At 39.5% G+C, this 26848-nt stretch overlaps 1 protein-coding gene across 2 annotated transcripts in view; it reads left to right on the forward strand.

Annotated features, from left to right (window-relative positions):
* Positions 1–26848, forward strand: part of OPRM1 (opioid receptor mu 1) — a 42664-nt gene that overhangs the window by 11946 nt on the left and 3870 nt on the right. Inside the window, exons 2-4 of one of the 2 annotated variants that reach the window (XM_066248514.1) lie at positions 8655–9007; positions 9778–10298; positions 12806–12850. In XM_066248514.1, the coding sequence (XP_066104611.1) occupies positions 8655–9007; positions 9778–10298; positions 12806–12850 (919 nt within the window). Of the gene's footprint in view, positions 1–8654; positions 9008–9777; positions 10299–12805; positions 12851–26848 lie in introns of those variants that run through there. The other variant, XM_066248513.1, reaches the window with a different exon arrangement.

The following is a 26848-nucleotide window of genomic DNA, read 5'->3' on the forward strand; positions in this document are numbered from 1 at the left end:
GACTAAGATTCTATGTGCAAGCACACCAAAGGTTGAAAGTTATTCTCAATTTCATTAATAGTGCAAGCTTTACTTTTACGTAACACTGAAATTAAAAACTTATTTAAAGTAATTACTAGGCAATATGTCATTTTCAGTGTGGCTGACTGAGAAAAAACATTCTCAGCCCCAAACTCCAGAACAGCTTTGAGAAATTATTCTTTAAAGAACATAAATTAAAGCAATAAATCAATGAAAAGTCATACACAAATTTATGAAAATGACAGAGAAGTTCTTGATAGTCAATGGTGGATGTTTAAAAGGCCCTATGGAATGTAACTTATTCTTTCCCTGATGATGTTTGGACCAAATGAGAGAGAAGAAAAAAAATGAATCAGCAGATAGAGAAAAAAAATATATCATCTTTGTTAGTGGTAAATAATTTGCTGGTCATTGTGACTTAACTGCGCAGTAATAATAGCTTCTTAATTTTAACCCCAGTATGAAATATACAAACTCTCCTAGTTACACACCTAGACCACTGGTGAGCTCTATATAGGGACTGTCTCCTTTAAAATTTAGAACCTGGAATAGTTTCATATATGTGTTTCCTTTGAGCAGCTGAGTCCTGGAAAGAGACAGGGGAAGGGGCAGAATTAAATATATCTACTTCTTCACCCAAAACATAAATAAGTCACTCCTTTTCTTGCAACACAGAGAAATCAAAAGTATTAGAGGCACTGATGACTTTACTCATGAAATATGAATTCATAAAAAGGGGTTTTCAAAATGGGGTGCACTTCCACAGTACTGGAAGCCATGTTGGTTGACTCTGTTCTCTTTTCCAGTCTAAAGGCTTGACAGAAGCAACAATGTCCATTTAAAAACTGGCGCACTGCTTGGGACAGAGATAGCGGATGTAACTGGGAGACCAGCAACACACTGGAGAGTTGGAAGGTAGCCACCAGTGTGCTTTGTCTCCCTCAATCCCGTTCCATCCTCCATTCTTACTGAAAACTGAGTGGTGTACAAGGTCCTGGAGCTAATTCCAGCTCCTGTCGCCTGTCAGGCTACACAGCAGACAGTGAGTAAGCTACCAGGGAATATTGACTTCAAAGGTCAACTGAAAATCAATATAATCATATTACTAAGGGGTAACTATCCTATGAAAGACATGGGGGAGGACACAGCAAACAAAATCATTTACACTTGAAGACAGAATTAAATAGCAATCACATGAGGACTTTTAAATAACCTAAATTTAATATCTTCAGAAGGATGAAAGAGAGTATTCCATGAAACAAGAAGCAATAAGGAAATAATAAGAGATGGTTTATTAGCTAGCAAAGCCCTGCAGCTAAGGACCTAAATAACCTGGGCTGAAATCCTGGCTCCAACAATTGTTACTGATTATCTTACTGTTACTGATTGTGGTGATGATGGTGGCAGTGGTAGATGAGAAAGAAAAAAAACACTCTTAGGGTGGCATTGATTTTGAGAAGCTAATAGCAGGCACAGATGTCCAAAAGAAACCTGGAAAGGTAGTCAAAGAACTTTTAAGAGACAGACTGAGTCAACTACCTAGAATTTGGTAGGTTTAAATCATGGATTGTTAGACAGTAAAGGAAGTGGTGTTCCACTTCCTTTAAAACATATGATTCTGTTACAACATTCAGTATTTTTAAAAAGTCTCAGGATTTCCTAGCATAGCCATATTTCAAAGAGAGAGAGATGAAAAGGCTGTCTGATTACCTTGTTTTAGCTCATAGTGGGCCAAGCATTTCTGGGAAAAACTACTATATTATTAGAAGTGCACTCCCATAAATACACAGGACCCAGCACCCAGCAGAGAAGGTGCGTCTCAGTTTTAGATGAAGCCTAGCGACACGGTTGGGGGTGGGGGTGGGGGTGAGGGTGGGGGGCAATCTCAAATGTGTATACATCTCTCTGTTCCTCAGGTTCCTGCAGCACAAAGCAAGGTGATCAAACAACTGTGGTCCTGAAAGCTCCTTTCAGATCTATCTTCTCATCATTTTATGACCTTCTATAACCAAAGGTTTTTTAAGTTAACAACAAACTGACAAGGCAAAAAAGAAAATATTCCCTGTTCACTTTTACTTCAAAAGCTTAAGATTTTCTTTTAAAAGTTGGTTTCATCTCACCACACAAAAAAAATCACTCAAACCCTTCTTTTTAGAGTGAGTTCAATTCAACAAGTATTGACCAGTGTTCATCTTGTGCTGGGTTCTGTGCTGAGTGGACAATTTCATTCTATTTTTATTTCTTTTGACTTTTATGTTCATACAACCTTTCATGTTTTACTTAAATTGATTGTATGCACAATGCAAGCCAAAATAAAGGTTTATTTTTGTTACACTAAGTACAATAGATAATAATTTTACTGACTATGCTCTCTTAAAACTTTCTAATCAACAACATATACTTGAGCTTCTCCAAAAAGTAATTTTCTAATATTAATATTGGTTCAATTATTTTATCATATTTTAAAGTATATTTTTGTTCTTTAACTATTTAAGAAATACTTAGGGGTACACCATTATCTGAAGCTAGTAGTAATGCACACTTGATTATATTTTATTTACAAAATGACCAGATTTTATAATAAAAGAAATTGCATTTTCTTTTAGAACTCCCACACTTTAAGGCAAGTAATTTCTAAGTTCTAAAAACCAAGTCTTTATAAGAAAAGCAAAACATTGTTACGTATGAACCAAAATGCCTGCTAGCTTCTGAAATAGATGTTGTGATTGCTGTTTTTGAAGACATTTTGGTCTAAAAAGATGAATAATCTATATACAGGCAAATAAAAATTTTAAGTTCCCTGTAAGAATATTTCCACCCTACCATAATGGTTTATATAAATCAGAGGAGTTAGCATAGTAATATATTTCTATATGACATAACTATTAGTTATCACAGAATACAGGAATCAAGGAAGCAAAGCATGATTTTTAATATAAGATGATTAAAAATCAAATCAAGCAGGATATAAGCACTTCCAAAAAAGCATAATTTAAAAAATGGTTAAGCAAGTCCTCTTGGCCATAATGGAAGCGTCTCGCTTCATTTCCAGGGGAGGGGCACATGGATGGCCATCAGGACGTGTTCTCCTCTCTACCCCAGGTCCTAATTTCCCGCCCAAGAGTGAAGAGCCTTACAAAAGTGCACAAAATAAAATATAAGAAATAAGGAAGAAAATAGGAAACCAACAGAAAAATAATAAGATTAGCAGGGAAGTCAGTACTATAGAAATGTATTAGATTCTAATGTCATTAGAATTCTATACAATTATTAAGAGACACGAATTTTACTCTGAGTTTTCCTAGCACCAAATGCGAAACTTAAAATATGATCAGTTATTCATTTCACATCTTCTATTTTTAAAGTTCATTTGTTGCTTCAGGAAAGTAGATTTTGCCCTTGCTCTATGAGAAAGAGGCTTTCTCATGAATTGTTATTAACAGAACAAGAAGGAGGGAGCATGTAGAAAAATAAAGAGAAGACAAAAAATGAAGTGGGTGTGGATAAAGAGAGAGCAACACTCAATCCAAAAGTCTCTGGTGGTCATTACACTCTGGTGCCAGAGATGGAAAGAACCAATTGATCTCTGGAAGGAGGTGACTCTTTGTTTAATTTACTATAAGCTTCTGTCTTTTCTTTTGAGGAAAACTGGTAAGCAGTAATTACTTGCCTGTCTGCAGGGCTCAGAGGTCTAAGGTTACTACACTTAAGCTCATTAGAAATTGGATCATTGACTACATATAAACACTTAGTAATACATACAAATAAAATGTTTTAAACATTTTATAGCAGAGTGAAAAATCCCTTGTTTCCTCCTTCACTAAGCTAGTGAAGAACATACCAGAAAATGAGCTAATATATGGGCTCTTTTCTGTGTTAATGCCTAATGAGAGTATAGTACTGGTTTTGATTTTGTTTCTGTTGGTTTTTACCTTCCCCTCCTCAGCCCTCACACATACACATACACATACACACACAAACACGATGGCCTGAGATATTAAAAATAGAATAAATAATAAAAGAGAAATTCAGGTGAGTACCTATGTTCACTCTTGTAACCTAGATAAAACCTGAAATGTAGGACAAATGCCTTTATTTCATTGGATTCATCCAATTGATCGTGGGTATTAAGAGATGATGGTTTAGGGAATGTTTCTCTCCATTAAAAAAATATAGATTTCTTCACATGACTGCAGATGGACGTGGAAGTCATGGCAGATGCAAGAAAGGCATCTTTCCAAGCACGGCGCTGATTGAATCCTTACTTAATGACATAGCTTTCTTATTCACTGCTATTAGCAAAAGGGATATTACGATCTTACACATTTGGTAAAAACATTCAAGAGCACAAAATAAGCCCAACAAGAAAGTCTTCTGTAGATTTCAATTGGCTCTATTGTGGACTCCTAGGAAAAGGTCGTTAGAAAGCCAAGTAAGTAAAGGGCTTGACTTGGTACAAAACTAACAAGCCAGAGTCTAGAATTTATTCTTCCTAATTTCAAGCTCCCTTAGTCAGTTTTATTTCTGGACAGAGATAGGGTCCTTGCAATCCAGAAATTAACTCAAAAACTTGGCAAAGGCCATCAGCACACACGAGTAATTTATTCAGTGTGGCTTCATTTAGCGCAAGTTCATCAAAATCAGTGATATTTCAGTAAGCAGTGATTACTGGAGAAAATATGTGAAGAATGGGTCTGAAGATAAATAAGAATTATATTATACTCTCAAAAATGGAAGAATATTTACAAACAAAAGTTACACATGTGACAGAGAAGAATAGATGAGCTGCCAATGGAATTAGCTTCCTAATACCTCTTGCCCAACACAGCATCTGGGAGCGTTAATGGGTCAAGCAATTGAAGGTCCTAAGAATAAGTTTTAAAGTAATAATGATTGCATGGTGACTCATTTGGTTTTAGATAGCAAATAAGCTATTCAATTACCTAATACATATTTAAAGAAATACATAGTAGGAAATTTCAGTGGTTCAATTAGAAAGAAAATAATAGCTTAGGTCACTTATTAGAGGCAAAGGCCCAATTCAGGGGGCACAACAGGGCCAGTCGACGTCAGGAAGGCCCTGTGAGTCTAGGTGAAATATCCTAAGGCCATGCTCTATATCTCTCCCCTTCCACTTTGCCCACTTTGCTAGTAAACTCTCTAATAGCACAGTAAAAAGTGAAGGTGCAAAGGATGGAAGAAGGATTCCGCGTTCATACTCAGGTGTTCTACCCTCAGACCCACGCTGGTAAAATGAACACGAAAATAATTCTCGGTTCACTTCTTTGGCATGTTTGCAAACTCTGGTTTTTATGTAACTGTAGTTTGTACTGTGACTCTGCCTATTTATGTAACTTTTCTGAAGCAACATTCATACTACCACATCAGAAAAAAAAAACAGAACAGAATGAAAAGTTCATGTTTGCTGGAGTAGACGACCCCTCTTTTGATCAGAGCATCCCTTTAAATGAAAGCCTGTAGAGATATGCTAGAAGCAAATGAAATTCCCAAACCCTTAGTCTTGTATAATCTCTTTCACATATCTAAGAAATTGCTGTGCCACTGTGATTCAAGGTGTGAGTAATCGGAATAATAATACTGGCTATCTTTGAAAGAAGAATCTTTGGGTAAATTGGGGAAATTAAATAGTATCATCTCTGTAAAATGTCAATTGAAACAGCTTCTTCAGATAAATGATCACTTTTCCTTTTGTGATGTAAAATCCTAACCTAATTTTCTTCCACTGACATCTCATTCTAGAGAAAAAAATGATTTTTTTTCAACTGAAATAGACATAACATCAATAAATCCCTAGTGTGAAGAGCCTAAAGAAAAGGTTAGAGATATAAAAAGTCTTCAAACTGACAGTCAAGATTCTGATTACTCAACATAAAACAACTCTAAGATGTGAAATGTAAGTTCTGTGGGGCGGAAAGTGACTAAGGCTGTTGACCACGCCTCTCCGTCATACAATCTGTAGCTAGACAGAGTCTTTTGTTTCTGCTTTGGGTAGCAATTTGCGCTATGTACAACCTCAGAATTTTAAAAAATTTCTTGACCCTGAAGGTTAGTTTTCTAAAATCTTTAAAATCACATTTTTAAAAAAATTTTATTGTTTTTGACTTTGGAGGATCTGGTCTACATTACCTTTTTATCTTTGCCGTACTTAGAGTCCTCACGAAAACCAAATTGGTTTATCTCCTTAAATTAAACAGCTTTCTCTATCTTTTCCTTTAAAATCCTTTAATGAAATGCAACTTCTAAAACAAGCTAAAAGGATCCAGTTTTTAAAGAGGGAGGTTTACTGGCAGAAATGCCACTTTTGCAATTAGACTAGATTGGGGATCAGAATTTTAGAGCTCAAGAAATAATTTGAGCTTATTGGTCCTGAGGAGATTTATGAAATTCCTCTTAATAACTTCAGCTACTTGGTTTATTGAAACCAAACAAACTCTCCTGGAACACTGAATTAAGGCCATAAACAAATGAGTCTGTAATACTATCTCCTCCAACCAACAGCCATGTTGGACTCTTAATTTTGTATGACTGAAAAACAATAAACACACACTGGAGATTATCAAGCATTTATTGCACCATGAAATAAAAAAAGCCAAGAAAGACTTGGCATCAGGTATGGGTTCCTCTCTCCATCAATTCTGAATTCTCTGGGTTGGATCCCTTTTCAGACAGACTCTTCCAGAATCTACCTATTTTTCATCCTCTCAGGTTTGGGTCCTGTGTGGGAAAAGCAGTATAGTCTTTCCCCGAAGTCCCTATGTAATCTCATTGACTCTTGTTGAAACACAAGACATTGAAGCATCGTTAAACATTCCCCATGGTCCAAATCACTTTACATCTTTATGCCCGAACTAGTCATAGAGCCCATTGCAATGCATATTGAGTGAGAGTGGGAAATGAGTGGTTCTGCAGAGTGATTCCGAGGTACTAATGTCAAATACATTTGACAATACATTTGCAAGATACTCTTCTACCATCAGATAAATTATATTAATGTTGTCAGTATAACTGCTTATCTCTTCTCCAGAAAAGTTCTAATGTGTGTAGCTGTAAAGACATATAACATCTATAGATAATTACCCTGGAGAAAGAAGAACATGTGTCCATGCAAAGACTTGTACATGAATGTCCATAACAGCTAGTTTATAATATCTCAAAACTGGATCTGACTCAATTCCCATTAATAAATGAATGGATACACAAATTATGGCATATTTACTCAGTGAAATACCACACTGCAATAAAAAATGAATTATTAATACATGCAACTATGTGGATGAATCTCAAAATTATTACACTGAGTGAAAGAGGCTAGACAAAAAAAAATGGACATACTCAATAATTCTATTTACATAAAATTTCAAAAATGCAAACTACTCTATAATGACAGAAAATAAATCAAGATGAGCGATTGCCTGGGAAACGTGGGGTGGGGGTGGGGCCGGGAGGGTAGGATGGAAAGAGTAAGGGCTGCACGAAGAAACTTTTCGAGATAATTGATATGTTCACTATCTTGATCAAGAGTTGGCATTTTTGCTGTAAAGAGCAAGACAGTACATACTGTAGGCATTGCAGGACATATGGTCTAGGTTACAACTATTCGACTCAGTCATTGCATCATTGAAATAGCTATAGATAGGAAGTAATCAAATGGTGTGTGTTCAGGTGAAACTATTTGCAAGAACAGGCAGCAACCCAGTTGCTGAGCCTGTAGATCATAGTTTGCCAATCCATGATCTTCATTATGGTGATGGTTTCACAAATGTGTACATATGTCAAAACATCAAATTATAACTTTAATCATACAATACTTAAAGCTATTAAATAATAAAAATGAAACCACCTTGGCTTCCCAATCACAGATCGGAGAAAGTCTAACATTTTTACCACGGCATACAAGCCTATCCACGAACTGGCTTCTATAATCCTCCTCCATTAGATTCACTGTCACTCCTTGTGGGGTTGCACAATTTAGCCATGCCAAACACACATCATGCCGTTTCAACTCTGTGACTGTCTGGATTCCCTCTCTGCCTGGAATGACCTCCTCCTACTGACTGTAAGAGTAGGCTTGTGCATTTACACTTCCAGGATGTGTTCCTCTTTTTTAAACCTTAACCCTTCTGGTCCTTTTAACTCCTCACTGTGCCCCTGTTATATGTATATATGTATATAAATACATATGTGTACACTCTTTCAGTTACATTGTCAGACCATTTTAAATATATATGTGAGTGTGTGTGTATCTGAATTTTTATGTATTTGGATTTAAAATGAACTCCAAATTCAGTGTCTGGATTATTCAGTGTCTGGTTACCTGACTGAGAGCTTTCTGTGCCTGATACATTACAAATAAATCAGTATGGCACCTATTATTATAACCATTTTACAGATAAGAAAACTGGTAAGGTAAAGAGTAGAGAAATTATGTATTTAGCCTAGAAGGACAAGGCTATAAATAGCCAATCTAGTAGGAGAAAAAGTTCTCCCATGAGAAATCTCAAAAGCTTCCCATTAATCCTTGCTTTGTTTTGTTTTTAATTATTGGCAGCATCTCCGTATTGCACATTGCTATCCTTTCCTGACTTGGCCCCTGCTCTTCTTTTCTTTCCTAGGTACACCAAAATGAAGACTGCCACCAACATCTACATCTTTAACCTGGCCCTGGCAGATGCCTTAGCGACCAGTACCCTGCCATTCCAGAGTGTCAATTACCTCATGGGAACATGGCCATTTGGAACCATCCTCTGCAAGATAGTGATCTCCATCGATTACTACAACATGTTCACCAGCATATTCACCCTCTGCACCATGAGTGTCGATCGCTACATTGCAGTCTGCCACCCCGTCAAGGCCCTGGACTTTCGCACTCCCCGCAATGCCAAAATCATCAATGTCTGCAACTGGATCCTCTCGTCAGCCATCGGCCTGCCTGTAATGTTCATGGCAACGACAAAATACAGGCACGGTGAGTAATTTTTCAGTCCCAACAGATGGCTAGTTTATAGATTGCTGTATTGGTGAAGTCCTAAATCAAGTAGAATTTATGGAGTGGTCCAATATCTTAGCAAACTGCAATGGTAACAACTTTTTTCTAGCAAAATGCCTTTGAATATTTTGAAATAGAAATTTTTCTCTGTAATTTTGAGCCCACTAGACATTTTAAAGAGAATATATTCTATTGGTTCCTGATTTTTATGCACTTCAGCAAAATGATGAGAAAACAAAAATATAGCTCTTCCAAATGTAATTGGAGCTTAAATCCAAAATCATTAAGTAAGGGTTGGTTTTATAATTTCAAGTGTCTACCTACATAAAAAAAAATTATCTTTCTAGACCTCAGCTCAGAATGATAAACCAACCATCAAAAAATGGAGTAAAAACATCCATTTTCTGGGAAATCCTATACACTTTGGACAGCGACTATATTTTTTATATCAACATAAACCCCATTAGAGGCTATAGCTCATCATGGGAGATCTATAATTGTTGAATGAATAAAAGCTTAATGTGATCAAAGTAGACAGCAACATGAGACATTTAGGAAAGAACAAAACAAAAATAACTCTTCCTGAAAAATCAACAGAGAGCTGAGTTTTTCCCACAGTTTCTTTAAATATTTCCTTATTGACTTGTGCACGTCAAAGCTATATATTACTAAGCAAAATGGCAGTGTTAATACCTATTGACATAATCAAATGTTGCTGCTCATTCTTCCTTGTAATTCTTTTCATCCAGGTTCCATAGATTGCACACTAACATTCTCTCACCCAGCCTGGTACTGGGAAAACCTGCTGAAAATCTGTGTTTTCATCTTTGCCTTCGTCATGCCTGTCCTCATCATTACAGTGTGCTATGGACTGATGATCCTACGCCTCAAGAGTGTCCGTATGCTCTCCGGCTCCAAAGAAAAGGACAGGAATCTTCGAAGAATCACCAGGATGGTGCTGGTGGTTGTAGCTGTGTTCATCGTCTGCTGGACTCCCATTCACATTTATGTCATCATTAAAGCCTTGATAACAATCCCAGAAACGACTTTTCAGACCGTTTCCTGGCACTTCTGCATTGCTCTAGGTTACACAAACAGCTGTCTGAATCCAGTCCTTTATGCATTTCTGGATGAAAACTTCAAACGATGCTTCAGAGAGTTCTGCATCCCAACTTCCTCCACCATTGAGCAGCAAAACTCCACTCGAATTCGTCAGAACACTAGAGACCACCCCTCCACGGCCAACACAGTGGACAGGACTAACCATCAGGTATGCTGTTTCTAGAATTGGGTGTATCGACTGGGGATGACATGAAATTATAGAGTTTGTACCAAGCCAAGGCCTTAATCCATTGGAAAGAAACCAGTTACCTTTTCCAGAGGATTGAGGCTCAGAATGATGCTAGAGGGAGGAGGGGAGAAAATTGTGATTGTTGTGTTGGAGAGGCACCTCCTTTATAAACTAAGCTCTATATAGGTGTATGTATTCATTTAGGTGTTGAGAGATGCTAACTAGGAGTGTGTAAAGCCTCTATAAATCATTATCTTCATAGCCTTTTTTTCTTTGCAAACTTAATAACTTTTAACTTATTTTGGAAGTGATTCTGATCTTGAGTTCTTCTCCTTAGCCCCAGGAATGCTATGTATTTTAGTCATATCTCTTTGATCTCCCTGTCACTTCTCAAATCCAGTCCTGTTCTGGTTCTGTGGTTAAAGAGAAAGAGTTAGCACTTTGCTAACTGTGGTGACAGGTACAAGATGTTCCCAGCACATCGGTGTCACAGCAAAAGAGAAAAAGAGAGAGAAAAAAAAGGAGGAATAATGATTTGTTGGAAGGTGTATTCTTATGTGCAGAAGCATCTAGATGGTGGTCTGCATGGAAGATTTAGGATTTAGACACAATATTATAATTAAATGAGAAATAAAAAAGGAGGAAAGAAAAATCTGGCTGTACATTAATATTAGCTTATTAAGCCACTGGTTTGCAAAACTTGGAGTCTGTCCTTTAAGGAAAATCAAACCAATCACTTAATTATTGATATTCATTTAGTAAATACATTTTCAAATAATGGTACCAGCATCCAAAAATCAGAGCTCGTGTAATTTTATAACCCAGGACTCAAGTTCAAACTCCCTGTAAATTCTTGAGTCAGAAGCTTAGATAAAGTTTCTAGGGTCGGGGTAGCCCTGTGGGGATAGTTCTATAGAAATAACTAGAAAGAGAAGTCCAAGAGAGGAAGGGGTGTTAGCTGTTTCCTCTGCTGCCTCTCCTCGCTGTCCCCTGTTAGCTCACTACCGCCGACCAGCACAGCCCAGACTCACCCTTTCTAATTGACCACAGGACTAATGCAATGTGGCCCATGGGGGATATTAATCCTCATCCCCCGATATTCAATAATTCTAAAAGGAACACAGGAACTGGCATCCTTTAGAGAGTATGAGATCATGATGGCAGACCCACTTCCAACTAAGGGGAAATTAACTTATCATGTCTCACGTCTAAATCCATCTCAGAAATAAAAGCCAGGAAGAAATGTTTTCTCCCCTGCTTCTTCTATTTCATTCCAGATCAAGCCCTTTACCCTCTCCCTTGACTAAGCCGCTCTTCCTCTGGGCAGCTAATCAAAAGCTTCTGAGTAACTTAAAGAGGGCAGGGATTTCAATCGATTTTCTTCAACCTGAGGGTAGAATATTAAAGAATCCAGTTTAAAAGTCTCCGTTCTAAACTAAAGTTAAAATATGTTGCGTTGCAGCAAAATATTTCCATTGGAGCACATGGTGGCCGTTATGAAATGCTGGTTCCTTCTCCTTCAGTGCCCACGCACACCTTCCCTCTCTCTGTCTGGCAGCTCAGGGTGTGGCTGTCGAGTGTGTACCCTGGATCGCGGCGGGGGGAGGGGCCTCCCATCACATCAGATTCTCCCAGCATCCTTGCCTCGCCCTGCTGATCTGGCGGTCCAGCCCCCAGCCCATCTGCAGGCACGTTTATCTGACTTCAGCACGACTGTCCTTCGGTTGCCCCCAGCAGGGCCCTTGACTCCCTTCCAAACCCAGCATTTCACATGAGTGTGGGCCTTGCATAGCCAGAGAGAGGAGAAAGGAAGCTAATTGGGGAAGCTCTGTTCTAAGGAACTAAAAGGTCTGCTTCAAAAATACACCCAATTAGCGCTTATCTTCCTCGCTGCCTCCACGCGGCAGCATCAGTGTCAGATCCCAGCAGAAACGCATTAGCCCTGCAATTGGCCGCTTTCCCAAGCGCCCAGCTGGGAGAGCCGGACAGAGAGGAGCGGCTGCCAGCTGAAGAGGAAGAGGCACTCTGACATATTCGAAAATTAAGATAAATCAAAGATCCTTTCGCTAATCTCCACTAATGTGATCATTAAAATCAAGCCAGTTACACAGACATCTGGAACAATACATCATCAGCCTTTGGTGATAGCTTCAATAATACATCAAAATAATAAAATTATTTGAAGGAAAAATCAGAGACGTTATGTCTGTGTCCGTAGGCCATAGTTGCTCCATTGCACAAATTGAGAATCTGGCACACGGGTTGTTTTTGTTGTTTTGTTTTGTTTTGTTTTGTTTTTTAACGTCATGAGCCATCATGCTAGGAAATGAAGCCAATTGGATTTGCATTTAGTTTTTAAATGCTTGTTTGAAGTTTGTATTGTTGTCGATGTTTATGTCTGCCTGTGTATTTGTATCTTCTCCAAGAACTATATTATACTATCTATGTCCCATCTCAAGCACATTAGTCGACTTCGTATTCTGCAGATCAGAGAGCCAATACCAAAGCTTCCCAGGGTGTCGGTATTCTGACAACCGCGCACTGAGACCATGTCCATACAGCGCAAAGTGAAGTGGAGAGTTGGCAGTTATTAAGGTAATTTGATAAACCGTATGGGAAAATTCTGGGCTGAATATAAACTTTGAAGCCTATTTCCGTAGTGAAGAGATAGTCAGCTTTTGCTGCATAACAAGTCATTCCAAAATGTAGTGACTTAAAAGAACCACTTTTTAGTTTGAGATTCTATAGATCAGTAGTTTGGACTGAAGTAGGCTGGACGGTTCTCCCGGGCTTAGCTGGACTCATTCTGTGATCAGCGGCAGCTTCCAGACCCACTGTCAATGAGCTGATCCCGAATGACCACAGCAAGAACAGCTAGTCCCACATGGACTCTCATCTTCCTGCATGGAAGCTCAGGCTTCTTCGCATGGGGTGACAGTGGAAGATTCAACAGGTGGAAACAGACTCTGCCTACTGATGGTAGGAGCTGCTGCCACATTGCAAAGGGGCATGGACATAGGGAGGGAAGGAACTGCGGCCACTTTTGCTGACGGGAAGCCCATGCTGAATGGGAGAGGCAAGCCATAGCTTCTTGCGGGCGTGAACCCTATACTTCTGCCTTCTTATGCCTCCAGTATCTACCAAGCACAGTGTCTGGCACATACAAAATAGCCCCAAAATATCTATTGACTGAATGAAAAATCATGGAGCTAATGCTATTTCCGGAGATGTGAAGGGTGGAGGGATTGACCACCTAAATGACCGTGTGACACTGCCATTATTTCAGGCTCACCTTTCAGAACCTAAAAAATACTCACACGGAGGGTTCTTCATTTTCTCTTTGCTGAGCTTCTGGTCAGAAGTTACGCTGTTTAAAAAACTTCCTTATTTCCACTTGGTGGTATCTCGATTTTATTTTTAACAAGTGCGATTGATCAGGAGGCCAAGAACTGGTTGCAGTGCCCTAAGAGATCTTCCCTTGGCTACATATGAAAAACGAGATGGATTCACGTTCCTGTGTTTCAGAGCTCAGCCTCTGCTCCAGCTGTCGCACTCCATGCCTGGTCTTTGTTCAGCTCACTGTCATGGCTACTAGGTTCCTGTGAAAGAGATCCCCACATAGGCACTCCTTTGCCATGTGCTCTCAATGCCCTCTGATTTCTCTGTGCACGTGCCACCCTGCCGTTGTCGTTACTGGACTCCACATTGCTCTCCCCCGCCCCCATTGGTTCAGTTCTGTCGAGGGTCAACTCAGATCTGAGATGCCCATCACTCTAACCTGCCTTTGCTCCTTGGTTTCCACCCTGATTTCATTTCACAATGCATTTTCTGTTTGGACACCTCGATTACTATTTAAAGTATTTAATATTACATGGAAAAACAAACAACTTGATGAGGTTAGTTGGATTATTATTAAAGAGTTTGTGTTACCTATCCCCCCCAGTAATGATATTCTTACATTCATATCACAGGATACACATTGAAAAGTCTGCTCATGTGCACGACGACCTCAACGTCCTGTAACAACTCTGATGGGTAAACATGAAAAAAATAAGTACTCGGAGTAGCTCAAAATTAAACCACCAGCAAGAAGCAGAACCCAGATAAACATCTGAGCTTCTAATATCAATGCAAAGCTCTCCTCTATGTTCCCACACAATGCCATTTTACACTCAAGTGTAATTGTGTGACCTCAACCAGAGGTCCTCAGCTTTGTAATGAGCTCCAGAAAATAGAAGTTCTGAAGAATTTTTCTGAGAAATTTTGGTTCCCTAGGCAGAGGTAGGGTTCAAGAATCTGTATTTTGAATAAAACACTAAACTGAAAACTTTGATTTAAATGATGACTTCATCCAAAGACTACCATTACTGTTTTATCCAATCTGAATAACCATTTCTGTCAAGCTGATTGATACAAATTTTTCACCAAATGAACCTTCTGTTTAGCAAAATAATGCAGTTCTTCTTGGACAAAGCCTTAACTTTCTATTGTATCTAGCAGTAAGTCTCATAGGAGAAAATACAACAGAGGGAAAGTGACATTAAGGTAACTTCTGCTAACTCTTTCTCATTAATATAGCAAGTCTATTCCTAGAGCTTCTGGTTACTATTTTTAAAGCACTTTCTTAATATTTTAATCTAAGCAGCAGGTCAAGAAATTAGGAGATAATTTGCATTTGTCCTATGATAAAACTGTATTATCACCAACTAAACTAAAAGCAGACTTTTAAAGTCAACCACATGACTTTCAAAAGCTGGATGTTGATATTTTTATAAAACATCTGTGGAGAGCTAATTTGAGAGAGAAAACAGTTCAATTCCATGACAAAAGCCTGAAATGAAAATAGCTCACAAAATTAGAGCTTGACCACATTAATATATATTTTGTGAATAAAACCAAAATGGCTACTCTTTACTTCCATGGTTTAGAAAGAAAATGGTTCTAGTTATGATGTGTATGTGTGTGTACATGCACACACATGCATAGTATGATTGTGCTTCTTTGTGCAAGTATAATTCTAGAGAATTCCTAGGTTCGAAATGAGAAATATCTTTCATAAATAGCAGAAGAACTTGGTATGTTTCAATGAGTTGACTGAGGGGGGGGGATATTTTTTAATTGGAAATATGTTTATTCTGGAAAATATTTGACTTTAAGATGGCTAGTAATAACATTTATTGACCAGTTTGTGCCCAGTTATGTGAAGTATAGATTATTATTTCTATAGTTGATAAAAACCAATGTTTAAGGAATTAACTTGATCAATGTCACAGTTTATAAATAGTGGCTGAGGAATGAATCTATTTAATTTGTTGTTAGGACTCAGGCTCTTAATCAATGTGCCCCTGTCCCTCCAGTATGATTTTCACTCGTTTCATTGGTGGCTCTGAGAACTCTCAGCCTTTATTTACTGACAATTTCAATGCCTTAAGATCTTCTTCTAGGTTTGTTAGATGTATACATGGAGTGTCTGTGTGTCTGTGTGTATAGACAAGCATTCAAATAGATTCATGAATGGCATGGGAAATTAGAAATTTGATAATGAGGATCTTGGCTATTGTTATATGACCAAATTATTTGAAATAAAATCTATTGATGTCATTAAAGTCATATTACTCTCACTTGAATGACAGCATTTGCTTTTCCACAAGTTTAAATTTTTATTCATGTCCAAGAAGTTTGATATCTTTATACGTTGACTTTTGTGATTATGCCTGCAATCACATTTCTCTTACTAGAGAAGGGAGCAAAGGGGACCATGACGAGGAGTCAGGTGAGTGTTCTAGTAGTCACTCTGTGCCTGAGCATATGATGAAACAAACCTTTTCATCTTGCAAAACTCAGTTTTCTCAGCTTACTTCAGTGGGTTGAACCAGAAGATTATTCTGTGTAATAAAGCCACACAGTGAATGTTGCTACATGAATCAGCTAGATATATTTCTGACTAAGTACTCTGATCTTATAGAGAGCTTGAGTTTTAATGATTATATTAACTAATATCATTACTGTAACATTTTCTTGTGCTTGTTTTTTCAATTAATGTAACTACCTGATGAAATAGAACAACATATTTTGCTTTAGAAAACTAACTTAAAATGTGATGTCATTCTATTTGGAAAAAAATAAGTCATAAATTAGTATATTATAATAATTTTTATTTTAAAAATTCTCACTTATTGGGGTTTGGTGTTTTGTAAGATGTCAGTCTTAATTTTTATACCTTATATAAAACCGTTATCAAATAACTATAAGCCAAAAGTTTCATAGCAATTTAAAGTAGTGACCCTTTTAGTATAGAAATAACTATATAAAAAATAATTCAGATCATTTGTCTATACAAAACACAGTATTTATTAAGATAAAAGAAGGAAGGAAGGAAGGAAGGAAGGAAGGAAGGAAGGAAGGAAGGAAGGAAGGAAGGAAGGGGGAATCTACTGGAGGAGGAGAGGCATGGAAGGAGAGAGAGGAAGGAAGGAAGGAAGGAAGGAAGGAAGGAAGGAAGGAAGGAAGGAAGGAAGGAAGGAAGGAAGGAAGGAAGGAATCTACTGGAGGAAGAGAGGCATGGAAGGAAGGAAGGAAGGAAGGAAGGAAGGAAGGAAGGAAGGAAGGAAGGAAGGAAGGAAGGAAGGGGGAATCTACTGGAGGAGGAGAGGCATGGAAGGAGAGAGAGGAAGGAAGGAAGGAAGGAAGGAAGGAAGGAAGGAAGGAAGGAAGGAAGGAAGGAATCTACTGGAGGAAGAGAGGCATGGAAGGAAGGAAGGAAGGAAGGAAGGAAGGAAGGAAGGAAGGAAGGAAGGAAGGAGGAAGGAAGGAAGGAAGGAAGGAAGGAAGGAGGAAGGAAGGAAGGAAGGAAGGAAGGAAGGAGGAAGGAAGGAAGGAAGGAAGGAAGGAAGGAAGGAATCTACTGGAGGAGGAGAGGTGGAGAAGGAGAGAGAGAGGAAGGAAGGAAGGAAGGAAGGAAGGAAGAAGGAAGGAAGGAAGGAAGGAAGGAGGAAGGAGGAAGGAGGAAGGAAGGAAGGAAGGAAGGGGGAATCTACTGGAGGAGGAGAGGCATGGAAGGAGAGAGAGGAAGGAAGGAAGGAAGGAAGGAATCTACTTGAGGAAGAGAGGCATGGAAGGAAGGAAGGAAGGAAGGAAGGAAGGAAGGAAGGAAGGAAGGAAGGAAGAAGGAATGAAGGAAGGAAGGAAGGAAGGAAGGAAGGAGGAAGGAAGGAAGGAAGGGGGAAGGAAGGAAGGAAGGAAGGAAGGAAGGAAGGAGGAAGGAAGGAAGGAAGGAAGGAAGGAAGGAAGGAGGAAGGAAGGAAGGAAGGAAGGAAGGAAGGAAGGAAGGAAGGAAGGGGGAATCTACTGGAGGAGGAGAGGCATGGAAGGAGAGAGAGGAAGGAAGGAAGGAAGAAGGAATGAAGGAAGGAAGGAAGGAAGGAAGGAAGGAAGGAAGGAAGGAAGGAAGGAGGAAGGAAGGAAGGAAGGAAGGAAGGAAGGAAGGAAGGAAGGAAGGAAGGGGGAATCTACTGGAGGAGGAGAGGCATGGAAGGAGAGAGAGGAAGGAAGGAAGGAAGGAAGGAAGGAAGGAAGGAAGGAAGGAAGGAAGGAATCTACTGGAGGAAGAGAGGCATGGAAGGAAGGAAGGAAGGAAGGAAGGAAGGAAGGAAGGAAGGAAGGAAGGAAGGTGGAAGGAAGCTAGAAAGAAAGAAAGGAAGGAAGGAAGGAAGGAAGGAAGGAAGGAAGGAAGGAAGGAAGGAAGGAAGGAAGGAAGGAATCTACTGGAGAAGGAGAGAGAAAGGAAGGAAGGAAGGAAGGAAGGAAGGAAGGAAGGAAGGAAGGAAGGAAGGAAGGAAGGAAGGAATCTACTACTGGAGGAGGAGAGTCAGGGAAGGAGAGAGAAAGGAAGGAAGGAAGGAAGGAAGGAAGGAAGGAAGGAAGGAAGGAAGGAAGGAAGGAAGGAATCTACTACTGGAGGAGGAGAGGCAGGGAAGGAGAGAGAGAGGAAGGAAGGAAGGAAGGGGGAAGGAAGGAAGGAAGGAAGGAAGGAAGGAAGGAAGGAAGGAAGGAAGGAAGGAAGGAACCTACTGGAGGAAAAATGGCAGGGAAGGAGAGAGGAAGGAAGGAAGGAAGGAAGGAAGGAAGGAAGGAAGGAAGGAAGGAAGGAAGGAAGGAAGGAAGGAAGGAACCTACTGGAGGAAAAATGGCAGGGAAGGAGAGAGGAAGGAAGGAAGGAAGGAAGAAGAGCCAACCCAAATAGCACATTTCTTTGTCCAAAATCAGCTACATTCTTCCTACTATTTTGTTTTCCACACAGACACCTGAAATCCCAGGGACACTAGAAATGTGTAGAATCTATCAAACCCTATATAACTAAACTATTTTCTACATGTGTATATGATCCAAAGTCTCAAACTGACACATCTGATTCCCTTAAAGCGTAAGAAATAAATGTTTTTCTTGTGATGAAGTATGTACCTCTAAAACATCGGGTAGGAATGCAACAAAGTACAGCTTATGAAAAAAAATGACTTTAAAAATTAAAATATCTTAAGAAAATTCAAATTGTTAACAATAGCAAAAATAAAAAACCTTGACAAAAGGAAAATGCAGTGATCAGAGGATATGAAACGGGAGTTAGTCACTATATATCTGACAATGCAATCAACTATTGAACCCATCCTATAATTTACCAATTTAGCAAGAATATCGCAATCTTTCTCTTCTTTTTTCTTGGCAGTTTCAGCTAAAACTTCCTTATATCCAAAAAACCTCAAAATATATAGTTACAAGTGAGTTCATTCAAATTCAAACATCATCTTTTTAAAAATGCTGTTTTTGATCTACTCTTTGGAAATAGAAAAGATGGGTGTCACTCCTAGAACCTTAAGATGTTGCTGTTGGAAGCCTGCAGTATGGTTAGCATACACCTTACTGAAACACTGTGTAGTTACTTCAGAAATTCAATGGGACAAATAAACTCCCAAACGGCTACACTATAAGCAGATATCAACACTTAAATCCCAATAATGCAATTAGATTTAGCAAACAGATGCAAAATATTCACAGTTCTTAGACTATTGGAACTGAAAATTTTTTCAGGTAAGGGGAAAGTATGTATTTAGATAAGAATAGCAGGTCTATATAGAAATTTAGATGGCTCGTTTATTTATACAGATTCTACCATTGAGCAGTTAAATGTTCTGGGCAAGATTCTGAAACTCCTCATGTTTCAATTTGCTTGTCTGTAAGAATGGTGATAACTCTATTAGCTAACATTTAGTTTTGATGCGAATGTGGTGTGTGAGTGTCCGTGCAAAGTACATAACACGGTGTCAGGCAGCTGGCCAATAACACTAAGTTACTTAATGAGGCTTCCCTTTTCTCCTCTCCTCTCCTCCTTTTCCCCCCAAGAAACTGAATTACAGTTCTTGTAAAGAAAAGTTTAAAAGAATGAAATAATGGTGTCTAAGGAATTATAAAGTTGGTCTAGTGCAAGTCTTTTCAACCTTGAAACTAGTGACATTTGGGTCAAATAAATTTTGTTGTGTGGTGGTGGGGTTGGTGGCATTTAACTGACCCCTGTCCTCTAGCTGCTGGATGCCAGTGACATCCTACCACCTCCAGTTGCAACAGCCAAAATGTCTCCAGATGTTGCCAAAACAAAAAAACAAAAAATAACCTCAGTTGAGAAACACTAATCTAACTCCACCAACTGTGTTTAATAAAGAAACTTCAATGTCCAAATTAGCTGTTATGTTCTTAAAGTCATACCTGAAAGTTGGTACTAGACCCCAACTCTCCTGCCATTAGTCTAAATCTCCCCTGAAACATCACATGGATTTAGCAAAAGAAAGCTTTCTTCTGTACTGCTAGCCAGCCGCAAAGAATAAGACAATAGTAAAGAAAGACAAAAAGAAAACATACTTCTTCAAGTCATTTTATTTCACATTTCTCTTTCATGGCAAATGATCTTTATTCTGAAATGTTACTAAGAAAGAATTAAGGCCAATAAAGGTGAGGATAATTGTTAGAGAACAATGGGGACTCTGAATGAGGTCCAATCTGCTGATGATCTTAAAACATTAGGAGAACTTTTAAATGAAAAATAATTAATGAAACACAATCATAATTTCAAGAGCAAAAAAGTAGGACTAGTCCTAACAATCTAGGGGAAAGAGGGTGCTAATTTTAATGGGGACTTTGTGGCTACTGCAACCCACACAGAATGGTTGGCTTTGCACTGATTGTTTTTAGAACCTAGATCCTATTATCAGAATATATTCTGAGAGCACTAAGAGTGGAAGCAGCTATCTCTGGGAGGCAACCAACTTCTCTAAGAATCAGTTATGGCAAAGTAGATTTTATTTTCTTAGAGGATCATGGGACGGGAAAATTAAGGAAACCCAGTATCAATAGTATTTTTAACAAGAGATTTGACAAGCTCTTGCTAATTTCTGTAATGCTATGATATATTGACTTATGGTCTGGAGATAGATTTATAAACTTCGATTGCCTTTTGCAACGTCCAATCAATGGAGGAATGCTAAATAATCTAGATAATAGGATAATCAAACAAATTTAAGTGACAGTAGCTACTAGAGAAAAAATTTCATCCAAAAATCCCACTATAGAAACATAATATATGAAGAGTAGCTGATATAAACCAAAAAGTCCTAGAGATTTTAATTCATGGATTAACAATATGGTAGAGTCCACCTCAACTGCTTAATTACAGCTCGATTGCATCAGCAAAAGACTAGTGTCTAGAGCCAAAGAAATGTTAGCTTCACTTTTATAAACAGCACACTTCAGGAATGAGTGAATACATTAGATTGTGTTCAGAGATAAACACCAAGAAGGTGAAGGGAGTTAAATTGTCTCAATGTGACAAATGGTTGAAATAACTGCGCAGGATTGCCCTGGGAAATAGAAGACTCTAGACAAGATAATTATCTTCATACATTTAATGGGATTCAAATCAGGAACTGGACTTACCCCATACAACTCTACAAATGAATGCCAAAGGGTGGAAGCTACAGGGATAGGGATTTCAATGCAATCAAAGAACTTTCTAAGCTTTGAGATACAAGGATTTCCCGGTCACTGGAAGCCTCGAATGTTCAAGCATCAGCATTTTGCCCTCAAGGCAGGCATGTTACAAGAATTCAGTTGTTAAGATTTGATATTTAAGGAATCACAGGGGATAACTCTCTGAATAACATTTTAGTATTTTGACAAGATCTACCAGGTTCCTACAGAACTTACTGCAGTGAAATGTTAATATGTTCTCCATGAAAAAAATAGCTCTTTTAACATTGATACGTAAAGACACATGCAGCCCCATGTTTATTGCAGCATTGTTCACAGTGGCCAGGACATGGAAACAACCAAAAAGCCCGTCAATAGATGACTGGATAAAGAAGATGTGGCACATATACACTATGGAATACTACTCAGCCATAAGAAATGATGACATCGGAACATTTACAGCAAAATGGTGGGATCTTGATAACATGATACGAAGCGAAATAAGTAAATCAGAAAAAACCAGGAACTGCATTATTCCATACGTAGGTGGGACATAAAAGTGAAACTGAGAGACATTGATAAGGGTGTGGTGGTTACGGGGGGGGGGGGAGGGGGGAATGGGAGAGGGAAAGGGGGAGGGGGAGGGGCACAGAGAACAAGATAGAGGGTGACGGAGGACAATCTGACTTTGGGTGATGGGTATGCAACATGATTGAATGACAAGATACCCTGGACTTGTTATCTTTGAATATATGTATCCTGATTTATTGATGTCACCCCATTAAAAAAATAAAATTATTTTAAAAAAAAGAAAAAAAAAAGAAAAAAATAGCTCTTTAGACAAATAGAAAATGTTGCCTATCTTATTTTTGGTCATAAAAACTGATACTGTATAATAGCATTTAAAATCTTTGAAAAGCCCTCGTGTGTGTGTGTGTATGTGTGTATATGTGTATATGTGTATGTGTGTGTGTTGCATATATCTCTATATATTTGCATTTTGTTTTTTAAGCTGAAGTCTCCTCAGACTTATCTGAACATAAGCTCATTTTCTGAAGAGACACTTTGTAGGAAGAGACAGAATGAAGTTTTCACTAAGCAGTGTCCAAAAGCCCACTGTAGACCATCAGTCACATTTAGGCACAAATCTATTCAAAATAAGGCAATTTACTATAATAAGTGGCAACATCCCACAATTCCAGACATTCACTAGTCTTCTAAAATTGCTGATCTTTTATACTCCATCATTTAAAAATATATGGTCTAAATATAAACAAAACACTGGAACTATAAATCTCTGAAAACAGAACAGGCTGTGTTTTGTTTGGGTTTTCACTTTTGTTTTTGCTTTGTTTTGAAGTTTGCCACTTTCTGGTTACAACTCTAAAGGGGGAAAAGTGTAGGTAGCTTTCCAATCTGTTCTCACTGATTTAAACTACACATTTTTAAGAATAAGCCTTAGAGTTGAGTCAATCTTTTGTTTTGAAAGAACAACCTTGAGAGAGAGGGGGAAAAAAGCTTTCTTTTTAAAAATCATCTATTCTCAACTGAGAGAAGCACACCAAATGTTGAATAATTAATTACAACGTTTCTTGTGAAAGAACACAAGATCGGAAGCCAGGGGATGTAAGTTCTGCTGTCGGCTGACAGTCAGCTGGGTGAGCTTGTCATCCCCTTCCACTGGCTGCTTAGGGGATATGCTGACAAGCCGGACTTCCCCAGGCTCTTTCGACTGACAACACATTAGGTCTCATTGCTGGGTGTGATTGATTTCTCCATGCGAACTCTGGGGTGGAACTAGCACCTCCCATAGCAAACACCAGGAGTCACCTGCAAAACTCCCTTCTATGAGAGCAAAGGTGCACTGAAAAAATAAATCTCTATGAAAAGCAGGAAGAAGGCCATGGCATATTGAGCCTCTCTTCTTGGAACTACCGGATTATTCTATATCCCCTCAGTTTCTTCCTTACTGAAGTTTGACCCCTTCTAATGCCTTCAGACAAAGATGTCTGATTCCAGCAACGGAGCTTGGAAGAAGAGGTGAATTCTCTGTGATTCAGGTAAACAGAAGGACTTTGCCTCTGAGTCATCAACTCCAAAAGCATTCTGTGTGGTTCTGCTTTTATGGTTCTGTAATGAAAGAGATTTTTGAGGACAGTTACTGACTGCAACCTTGATCAGCTTCAAAAGTACCCAAGGCTATTGTTGGCTTCAATTGCAACTTTGGATGGCATCACAAACAGGAACGAGGAAATGGAAGTAAAAGAGAGAAGCAGCAAAAAGCAAAAATAAAAATATCGAGCCAGCTTTTCTCCACTGTCATACTTTGGGCACACCACTTCACCTCCAAAGACCTCTGCTTCCTTCCATAGATTGACATAGTTGGAAAAGACAATTTGTTAAATTCCCTCCAGGGTAAAAAACACACTCCAATCTCTGTATGGACAGAAATTAAAAGTGCTTTAAATAAGCCTTTGTTTGAACCTAAAGGCTTCTCAAAACTTTATTTTTCAAACTAGGTTAAAAAATAACCCAAAGGGATTTGCTCATTGACTTCCTTCTTGGGAAAACAAAAGCTTAAAAATCTGTTGACAAACCTGGAAAACTGATGGTAGATTAAAATATTGTATCTATGTCAAAAGTCAAGTTTACTGAAATTCATAATAGTGCTGTGGTTATTGTCAAAAAAGAAGCCCCTGCTCAAAAAACAGTAAGGAGTTATAAGCTTCCAAAGAAGAGATCTCAGCAAGCAAGCAAGTCAGCTGGCCACAACTCTATGGATAACAAAAATAATGGACCATGTGACTCAACAGACCAGAGAAAACAGTTTACTACTGACAGCACAGCGAACAATAGAAACATCAGTGCAGGAGCTCGGGCTCCCTGGCCCGCAGGGCCAACGGCCCAGACTGCAGCTCTGCATACAGTAGGTTGCACTGTAATTCAAGAACCCAGAGATGGCACCTTTGCAATAAGCAGTAAATGAGCCCATTCCTCCCCACCCCCTGCCCCACACCCTGGGGAACCGGAGCAGGCAATCACAAAGTGGTCAAGATGTGGTCCTCATGCCCTCTGGCAGCAAAGGTTCCTGATTGACTATGTGACTGTAGAAATGACTCAGAGTGAAAAGATAGTTAGGCCTCGTCTTTCAGCTCAGTCAGCAGGAATGTGCAGGGATGTGTGGTGGACTGCCTCTCCCAATCAGTCACCTGTCAGCTGGGCAGATTCTTGGCTGCATTCAATTTCCATAGATTTATGTCACCTCATTAGCAATTTGGATTAGACATGCTGACAAGGGCTAGGAACAAATCTGTTCCATTTATTTCAGTCATTACTTGATTCAGGTTATTATTCACAGCTGCCCTGTCCATAAGATCAGATCAATAGATCAATCGGCAGAATCGACCTCAGCCATGCACTTCAGGATCTTAGATTCAAATGAATTAGTCCCAGAGAGGACCAATAGGTCTGATCTCAGCCACTTAACTTCCTTTTTTATGGTATGAATGGATTGCGCCACCACACTGTTGGTATTGATTAGAACACTGGAGTGGTTGGCAACTGTACCAACTAGAGCAGTGGTAGTCAACCTGGTCGCTACCGCCCACTAGTGGGCATTCCAGCTTTCATGGTGGGCGGTAGCAGAGCATCCAAAGTATAAATAAAAAGATGGATTTAACTATAGTAAGTTGTTTTATAAAGATTTATTCTGCCAAACTTAGCGAAAATCTGACATAAAGTACTTGGTAAGTAATTATTATTATATGCTTTAACTTGCTGTAACTCTGCTTTATAAATTTTATAAAGTAAAGTTACTTTCCTATTTTATAAATCACCATCACTGTAGAACCGGTGGGCGGTTAGAAAATTTTACTACTAACAGAGATACAGAAGTGGGCGGTAGGTATAAAAAGGTTGACTACCCCTGAACTAGAGTGTGGTGTAAGGCCAACCAGTGATCCATTTACAACTGGGAGTTCAGCCTGACCGATTGATCTCCTGTGGCTTGTTCTGTCTCATGGGCAATGGTAGTTAAAGTCAAGGATAGGTTCCTGACTTGTGCCTCGAATGTGGACTCTAATACCACGGAACAATACTCACACTATCCCTCAGGTAGGACAGCCCTCCTTTACCTGGAGGCCTAACGAAGGGAATGGGACCCAAGGAGTGGTGTTATACCAATCACTGCAGGGGCCAAAGAGGAGTCATACCGCGGCCCTCGTGCAGAAATGAACTGGAGACCACTCTTTCTCACATGGAAACATATGACTGAAGGGGACAGGTTCAAGCTGCGATTTGTTGATAAACTTAATTTGGACCACTATTGCATTGATTTGGATATTCTACATGAACATGGTCACCAAGTAGTTGTAGCCTCAAGAGCCATTCATGGTATAGGTCAAGGGTACGCGGGCGTCAGGGCAAAGCACATGCACTGGTCTGAGCCTCACCGAAACAAGACTGCATCTCTCTGTGTGTTTGCACATGTACACGGGCCTTCCCAGTTAGGAGCTGCTTTTGACAGTACGTGGCCCGTACAGTGACTCAGGGCCAGCTAAGCCCACAGGGGTTTTTCTGATCCCACAGCGCGGAGATCGAAGCCACAGGCTCTGGAGTAGGTCAGAGTGGCCGTCGGAGCTGCTGCTTGTCCCAGTGGCGTGTGTGGTTGTTTTGCCAGGCTGCAGGGCTGGCATTTGGAGATAAATATAGCATTGATCATTTTCTCTTCCCAGCACCTCCAAGGCCTAAGCTATTCTTTCCCCAAAAGAAGTGGGCACTGGTGCCAGGACGGCGTCAAGGGACACTCCTCGTGGGGGCTGCCCTCTCTTACAGAGATCCATAGCTCAGGAGGACTGGCCCCCAGGCTGGGCTGCTGGGGCAGCCTGCTGCACCTCCTCCAGGGTCACCCACTGCTGCATAGGATTCCTTCCAGATTTGGCAGACTTTCTGATGAATTCGCTGCCCCCACAAAACACATACATGGATAAGGCACATGGTGTCTCCAATACCTGAGCAGTGCCACGAAGTGCCAGGCTTTCCTCCTGGCAGTGGGAAAGCCAATGCACCGTGAGCACGTTCTTCACTGTCGCAAGGATCCACTGGTCAGGGTTCACTCACGCTGCTCCCAAAATTTTCACGTGCTTGGCTGCTCCCCGAGTCTTATCAGAATTAATGAGCAGTCCTGAGCCTTCATGTGAGTTAGCATCTGCTAACTTTATTGGGGCTTATCAACATTAAATCATCAATATAGTGGGACCTAGTCACTTGCAAGAAGAAAGAGGCTTATTCTGTTCTGACCCACCTCCTGGTGGCAAATAGCAGGAGAATCCAAGTATTATTGTGGCTATGCGGTCATTATGTTTTGGAAGCTGAGTCAGGTGTAAGGTCTCAATCTTCAGGAGCCAAAGGTATTAAGAAAAAGACCTGATCCAAGTCCAAGATGGCATGCCAGGTGTCATATGGGCAATTGATTCAGTTACAGTCGCAATGCCTGGAATAGCCAGAGCTGCAGAGGC

The sequence above is a fragment of the Saccopteryx bilineata genome, chromosome 12 (genome assembly GCF_036850765.1).
Source record: "Saccopteryx bilineata isolate mSacBil1 chromosome 12, mSacBil1_pri_phased_curated, whole genome shotgun sequence".
Taxonomy (NCBI): Eukaryota; Metazoa; Chordata; class Mammalia; order Chiroptera; family Emballonuridae; genus Saccopteryx; species Saccopteryx bilineata.